At 34.5% G+C, this 8,202-nt stretch overlaps 1 protein-coding gene across 1 annotated transcript; it reads right to left on the bottom strand.

Moving 5' to 3' along the window:
* Positions 1 to 2,713: 2,713 nt before the first annotated feature.
* Positions 2,714 to 7,452, bottom strand: LOC140160403 (uncharacterized). Its single transcript, XM_072183638.1, has 3 exons — positions 6,948 to 7,452; positions 4,495 to 4,643; positions 2,714 to 3,752 (listed from the first exon to the last, which is right to left on the bottom strand). The coding sequence occupies exons 1-3, from the start codon at positions 7,268 to 7,270 to the stop codon at positions 3,604 to 3,606; spliced, it is 621 nt and encodes a 206-aa protein (XP_072039739.1). The 5' UTR covers positions 7,271 to 7,452; the 3' UTR covers positions 2,714 to 3,603.
* Between the last annotated feature and the right edge of the window lie 750 nt (positions 7,453 to 8,202).

Raw genomic sequence — 8,202 nt, 5'->3', positions numbered from 1 at the left:
GTCTGCTGAAACAGCTGACCATTGAGTGACAGAGCAAAAAGTATTATTCAAATACTAATATGGTGTGATATTTTTTAACTGAAAAAAACAAAAGTTGGTTGTTTTCTTTGTGTATAATACCATTCCTAAACCTTCCAAATCAAGTATTTTAAGTTTAAGTTGTAGATATAAATGTAGAAACATGTGAATATATCGAGGGTCAGTGATACAAAGCGTAACTCCGTATTATCTAAAAAGGAGTTACGTCTTTGTGTCACTGACCCTCGATATCATGTTTACATTGTCAATTTGTCCTTCTATGACATGGGCTATTCTGGTTCAAACACATGACCTTAATCTTCCTCACAGGGAGTGTGAATTTTAAATGGAGTTACCTGAATGGGTGGCATTATTTGAAATCTACACCCCCTGTGAGAGATTAAGGTCATGTTTTCCATAAGGGGCGTATGGATTGCAACTGGAATAGCACAAGCTTCCTGCAAAATAACTATATAGAGAACCAAAGTTATTTTTTTTACGTTTTATTTAATGAACCAATCAAGATTTTTAGTGGTGTTCACTGAATGTAATGATGTGATTCTTCATGGAACCACAAATCATTCTGTAAAGCCTATAGTACCAATTTTATGATCTGTTAATTTTGAAGAAAAAGAAGGGCTCTGAATAAGAGACCATAAAGCTGTAGGTTTGTGTATTTTTTATTTAGTATTTGATTTATGGTGAGTCAGAAGGGAGCATGACCTATTTCACAGCCATTTTCGCAAACAAATTGCCGATAACAAACGTTTATCAAACATTTTCGTAAACATTTGTGATCGCTAAATGTTTGTCATATGTTTGGCAAAAGTGGCTATAAGCAGTGTTTGCACTCAAATATTGAAATAAATAAAGCTGACACACAAAGGAGATCACATGGCTTGTCATTTCCAGCCCATTTGCATGATTTTCCTCAGGAGTGGGAAACTCATACAATTTAATATGGATATATTATTGGCTTGTACACAAGAACCACAAGACCTATGGAATTACATGTATAAATATATGGATATTGGCTTCCTATTGACTCATTTCATTTCCTATAAGATCAATGTATTGATATTGAGAAGCACACTAAGTGTTTTAGTTAAATGGTAAAATATGGCCAAAAAGTGGACAAATATGGCTGCTGTTATCCCCTCTCGCCTTAAAGAACTTATCTGTGGTGACAGTATAATAATTATATTTTGCATTGCTTATTATTGTTATTAAATGTTGAGTTATGTTATGTATTATATCATATAAAAGTAATCTTGTACAGAATAAGACATCTCAGTGTATATTTCATTTAACTGTAACTAATAAAGTGATTTATTGGAAACAGAAATCCTGCTTATGCTTATGTGTTTAAATCACGAGTGTGGACAAAATATGATTTGCCCAAAGAAAATTACAATAACAATTTGACAACATTATACAATGTTGAAAGTTATTTGTCATACAAAACATTTTTAAAACGTTTTCATGACTTTTATATAATCCTACATTTATTATTGATATAAAATGCCTTGACCATAACAAAAAAAAGTTTTAAAAACATTTTGTGTTTGTTGGGTATTAGGATCAGATGGTATCCCAAATGATCTCTTGTATTCAGTCATGAAGGATTTACTTACATTTCCAAAACATGATCAGTGGTTTCAAATGTCTCTGTGAGATTTTGTAAAACTTAGGCCCTTAATTTTGGTCAGTCTGTTTTTTAACATGTATCGTCCGTATATTAATTATGACGGCATCTAAATACATGTATATAGTTCAACTTTTAATACTGCAGCATCTTTCTTATTAAAGTGCACAATTTTGATATAAAATTGGATTGATTGAGCCCATATTTATTGGTCAAGCTATGAGTTTTAAAATATTGGACGAGACGTAGTCGAGTCCAATATTTTAAAACTCATAGTCAGACCAATAAATATTAGGAGTAAAGCATCCAATTTTATCATTATTATGTGTTGGATCCAATATTTTCACACACTTGGATTCATCAAAACATAATAATGTATTAAAGTGTCCGAACTCCAACTGGGTGAATATGGATAAAGACCATCTAATTGTATTCCTTATTATTAGGAATCAGAAAAAGTATAGTTTGGCCTATCGATGTACAGTTCTTGAGATATGCATTAAGGTCCAATGTCAAATCTTGGTCTCCACCATACTCCACAGGGGTAAAAAAATCCAAAATGTTCTGATTTGATTAAGGGATGGGGTATGAACGTTTGGACAGTATTTATTGTGGGACATTAGAGCACATCAGACATATCGAATTGCATTCTGAATACGAAGAATGTCCTTCTGATATCAAATAACTTTGATTTTTTGAAATTCGCAATGTAATACACATTTTATGGCAAATGATTAAAAATTGATATTTTTGATATTTTAACAGTACTCGAAGTAAACTTTATAAATCTGATGATTTATTCTTAAAGTGTATGTAGGTGGGATGAAAAGCCGACGATCAATTGAAAATTTTGACCTTTCGTATTGAAGATATGGATTTTTTCCCCAAAACACCAACAAAAATTAGGTCTTTTGGGGAAAAATCCATATCTTCAATATGAAAGATCAACATTTTCAATTGATCGTCGGCTTTTCCTCCCAGCTACATACACTTTAAGAATATATCAATAGATTTATAAAATTTACTTCGAGCACTGTTATATGTCAAAAATGTGAAAAATATCAAATTTTAATAATTTGTCATAAAATTTGTCGTGAATTTCAAAAAATGAAAATTATTTGATATCAGAAAGATATTCTTCATATTCAGAATGCAATTCGATATGTCTGATGTGCTCTCATGTACCACAAAAAATACTGTCGAAACGCTCAAAACGCTCATTCTAGATCCCTTAAAGTGGGCACAAATTGTTCTGCTATGAAAAAACATTTTAACCAAAGAATAGTTTGCCATATCTCAGGTGCTTTGTTACAGGGAAAAAAGTTCAAAGCCAATTAGGTCATGTTAACCTTGGCATATTTTGTGATGGTTAGCTAGGTAACAAAACACCTGAGATATAGTAAAACTCATGATTCTTTGTTTGAAATGTTATTCCAAGCAGAACAATTTAAGACCACATTGAAAAAAATTGTAGCACAATAGGCCTATTTGATTTTTTTTGCCCCTGTGGACAATGACTATGTGCATATAACTCAAGAACTGTACATCGGAGGCAGGTCAAACTATACTTTTTCTAAATCCTTTTAATGAGAGGAATACATTTAGGTTTTCATTCATATTCACCCAATTTTGAAATTTGAGCCCTGCATTAGCGGTCATTTTGAATATATGCAAATTACCATTTTAGGAGGGTCACTATAAACAAGCAAAAACATTGGTGTTTTTGTCTAGCTCAAACGTAAACTGTATATTTCTCGCTATCATGAAACACGAGGGGTGTAAATAATGTTTCCTTAGTGAAAAAAGACATTCCATCCTTTTTTTCCAGTTGTGCAGTTTGCTTCCTGATTACATAAGGGAAGAGCAGAAGTTTGAAATATTACTGTAAAACGTGCACAGTTTTCCATTCCAATTTTTCCATGTTCAATGATTTTAGTTCATTATTTCGCAGTACTAAAATTCTTAAAAACTGACACGACGTCCCCAGCAGTCACACTCTTAGTCTTGGTCGTACGCCCCAGTGAATTGACTGAATTCCATCGAGCTTTTGCAGTTTGCGAAAGGAAAGCATCATGTTCAGTTTGTATTGCTGAAAAAAGGACAAAAACAAACAAAATTAACAAAACGAGAAGAAAAGGGGGAGGGAGAAAGATGGCATAGTAGGAGGCATGGGGGCAGTCTTAATACCAAAATATTTACTACTACAGGATTTTAACCACGATTCTGATATTCTCATACGATTTCTTCAACATACATTTTATGTTCCAGGACTTCTACGGATAAGTAAGGCGTATGGGCATCAAGTGAGTTGCCATCTTGAAGTGCTCCAAAATATGTTGGTGACCAGATTCATTTTGTACCTCTCCCCATCAAAAGTGCAAATGACCTGACAGAATACTACCCAGCACAAGAGGTCATCATTGTCTATACTCTCTAATGTGCACCGAGTGGAAGAGAGAGAGAGAGTAAAATGGAGGACAACCCCGTTTTGAGTGGACAAATTTCACTCTAAAAGAATTGAAAACAGTAGCCTGTATAATACTCTTAAAAGAGTGAATATTGCCTAAAGAAAATGCACTTTCTTTCATTTTAGAGTGGCTTCCCTCAAATATGGGTTGTCCTTCGTTCAACTCCTTGAAAGAGTGGAAATTCACTCTTTTAGTAGGATTAGAGAGTAAGTTTATAAAGTTAATGGGCTAAAAACGATTAAATCCATCATACATATGTAATGTGCATAAAGAATGGATTCCTATATTTAAATGTTAGTTTTCACTTATCACATTGTCCTCTCTAATTTCGAGCCAAACAAGTGAGGTAAACCTACAACTTACTTTGTAATGTTGGTTGCGTATCTCGTAATTCTGTCGAAACGGTCCTGAGTTGTGTAATATCAAAATTCTTCTTGAATTCGTTGTGAAGACATTGTTTCATAGATTCACCCATTGCACAGGGTTCCTTTCGGTATGGTTCTGGGTTAAAGCTATAGGATAACAACAAAATAAACAAAGAAGGAAAATGTATGGAAATATCCCCAGATAAATCCTGAAATTGGTGGTATACGTTTAAGTTTATAACCACTATAGGGTTCCTTAAGCATTAGCGCCAATCCGGCTTGAAATGTATGTGTGTGTGGGGGGGGGGAACACCCGGCCAATATTGTTAAGAAATGGCTAAAAAGAACAAAAAATGGGTCATTTTACCGAAAGGTGGGGGACACGCCCCCCCTGCCCCCCCCCCCCCCCCCGATTGACGCACATGCCAAGAAGTAACCCCCATAAGACATAATCCAAAAATCAATCGATCATTTCTCTTGTTCGCTGAGTGAAAAAAGGGGGTCAGACACAAATTGATGCATCAAAAGCATAATATATATGTAGAAAAAAAATGCAACATTTTGTTGACCGAAAATTTCATAAATGGGCAAAATGGCTGTATTTCCCAATGGAGATGATAACAAGTAGACCCGCTCACTTGATACATAACTAATCAGTCCAAACTTTCAAACAAGACAAATGATCGATCGTTTTTTTGATTATAGGTCTACCAAAATGTTTTAGGGGGGCTTACAATGTACTTTTTGAGAACCATTTATCAATGTTAAAACATTTGGTATGTTGTAGAATTGTGAAATCGTTTCTTTTTATTTCGGTTTCACTAGCGGACGCATGGTTCGTTATAGGACCCCGTAATACAGAATTAAAAACATTAAACAGAATTAAACATAGGCCTACTCTCTTTTATTTTTAGGTAGGAAAACTTGATCAGATTCTTTCCGCTAGCAAAATGAGCACATAAATATATTGAGCAGGCGGCGAGACCTATTACATAATTCAAATCGCGACACAAAACAACAATATACGCTACAATAACAACACATGTCAATATGACAATCAATTAAGTCATCACTTAATTTATTTAGGGCAATTATTTCCCTGGCATGGTTTCTATGAAATTATCAATATTTTCTTTCGCTCCTGTCGCCTTGAAAGAAAGCGTTAGACATGTTAGATGCGCACTTAAAGGCTTACTCAGTGATCCCAGTGAAGGTGTAAACAAATTAAAATTGTTTGTAAATTGCCTAGTTTTATAAGAGTGATCATGGTGATGGATAAGTCATTAAAATTGTCATTAGGTACTTTTGCTAAAAACAAGGAAAACAGCAGTTTGACAAAGTTGAAGTCCCATTCAAATACATGTAATTAATTTCTCTACGTCTTAAAATTAATATAGAAATGACAGATTCATGTAAAAAGTCTCATTTTGTCTTTAATACCGGCTTTCGGCTTCACCACTAGCAGGCTATGTTATAACGTCTATATATGTAGGTGCAAAATCTGAATTTTGATGATTTTTACAATCCTTGAGCAAACCACTGAACTGGGCCTTTAAGAACAAGCAGTAAACAACACTGGCCAAATCGGTTGATGTACTTTAATATTGATAAAATAACACTAATTGATTTCATATAACAAGACAGAATACAAAGAATAACAAACGTCATTGATTAATATGAGCCTATTATTGAATATTGTTCGTGATTCTCGTCTGATGAAGTTGTACACCGTTTTGTCCATGTTCACAACAAAACGTTGATCATGTTGATGTGTTCATACCAGTTTTTTGGACAAATGATAAATATATTGAGTTTGTACTTTGTGTTTAAAAGTGCCGTACCCCGATCGATGTACAATTAAAGATATTTACTTATTTATTTATTTATTTATTTATTTGTTTGTTATGATGAGTCGTCTGATGAAGACGAAAGCTAGCAATTATCAACATCAATAAAGTTTACCTACGTCCGTCATATCAAATTTCTCACATTTATTTATTTGTTTGTTTGTGTATTTATTTATTTATTTATTTATTTATTTATTTATTTATTTATTTATTTTTTTTTTTTTTTTTTTTTTTTTTTTATTTATTTTTTTTAATATTTTTTTTTTCAACAGATAAAATAGCTCAAACAGTTATTAATTATACTTTTCACGCTATTTTTGTAAACAAGTATATTAAAATGACATAGTCTACATTGTCGAGATAAAAATTAAACATCAAGACAGTGCGTGCAGGGGTTAAGTACAAAATGAAAGCTGAAAATAAATGTGGGCCTACTATAATAATATGTTCATTACTGTAAACCTTCAATGTGAGAATGGGAACACTGACACCCTGAAAGTTGAACAATCCAAATACCCAATATTATTGCAAAAAAAATGTGCTAAAAGTAGAATAACAAAGGGATGCGTTACCGTTTAATACCGTTAGATAAAATGGAACTTACGAGTTTCTTGGCAGGTTGGGTTTTCCTCTGTTGGCCGACTTATTGTTTCGTCCGGAATCACCAGCCCAAAAATTGTGAGAACTGTACGGACGCGTTCTTAGCACCATCGTTGATGTGGTAAGTGGGCGCGACCTTACTCCCTGCCCCAGGGCCTGCCCCTGCTCATCTTGAGGTACTGTCAACGATGATTGTGCCGATGAATGTCTTGATGGTGATAATAATGCTGATGATGTTGGATGAGTTGCTGATGATAATGATGATGGTAGAGTTGTTTCTTCGTCTTCCATAGTCTTAATATCAAGTTCGGGCTTCGCCTTCGACATGGTTGTGATCAACTTGATGCTACACCAAACAAGCAATTACATGCTAATAATCCATATCTAAAATATTAGCCCTATTTTACTTCAAATTCACGTTCTCAGTATCATGAGTATGACTTGCGTTGTTTCATGTTCACTCCTGACATGGTGACTGCGTGCAATAAACTGATATTAGTCTGTATACTGATTTGATATTTCAATATGATTTATCGATCAATATTCTCATTTGAAGCATTGAAAGTAAATATACATACATCATAATGCCATAACAGCGAGCAAGTACCATAGGAAAAAGCAAACACTTTACCTCGGACCTCCATATATAGGGGCCTACCTAGCAACCACCTCCCAGGTAGAATATAATTAAGAAGTGTGTCTGTAGGGTGTGGGGGTGTGTGTCCCCGGGGTGGGTGGGTGTGATGTGGATGTGAAACAAATCTATAATTATATAAGGTCTTTTCCCTGGATCTATGACCTATCATGATAATATGCTGTCAAGAACTGCGAGTTCATTTTGCTTGTACATCCGTGACATGGAAAACCGACATTGCGCGAATCTTCTCAGCAGTTGCGACTATGCTTGTACATCCGTAACATGGAAAACCGACATTGCGTGATTTTTTTCTTCAGCAGTTGCAACTATGCTGCAATCATCACGTTTCTTGGGGGAGACGGTGTAGATGTGCGAGGGTGTGTATTTTGTTGTATTGGGGTAGGTTGGTGGGTGTTTCATGTGGGGTCTGATGGACGTGTACGCGGGGTGTGTCCACGTGCGGGTTGGCCTGCGATTTACAACTTGAATATACAGTGTGTCCAAAAATAAAAATGTGCAATTCTTCAAACTCAAAGCCATTCATATTATATTGTGATGTGCCCTGAGTAATTTGATTGATTTATCTTTGTTTACAATTAAAACCTATTTCATGAGACATTCA

This window comes from Amphiura filiformis, chromosome 9 (assembly GCF_039555335.1).
Source record: "Amphiura filiformis chromosome 9, Afil_fr2py, whole genome shotgun sequence".
In the NCBI taxonomy this organism is placed as follows: Eukaryota; Metazoa; Echinodermata; class Ophiuroidea; order Amphilepidida; family Amphiuridae; genus Amphiura; species Amphiura filiformis.
Note: the sequence above shows the minus strand (reverse complement) of the source record. Positions and strands in the feature narration are given on the sequence as shown.

What these genes read in the sequence shown, in the direction of transcription:
- LOC140160403 (XM_072183638.1), bottom strand. Translation starts at nt 7,270, where the DNA reads ATGTCGAAGGCGAAGCCCGAACTTGATATTAAGACTATGGAAGACGAA. An exon ending in CCCAACCTGCCAAGAAACTC is followed by an intron (nt 4,644 to 6,947) that starts GTAAGTTCCATT and finishes GTTATCCTATAG; the next exon opens with CTTTAACCCAGAACCATACC. An exon ending in TACGCAACCAACATTACAAA is followed by an intron (nt 3,753 to 4,494) that starts GTAAGTTGTAGG and finishes TCCTTTTTTCAG; the next exon opens with CAATACAAACTGAACATGAT.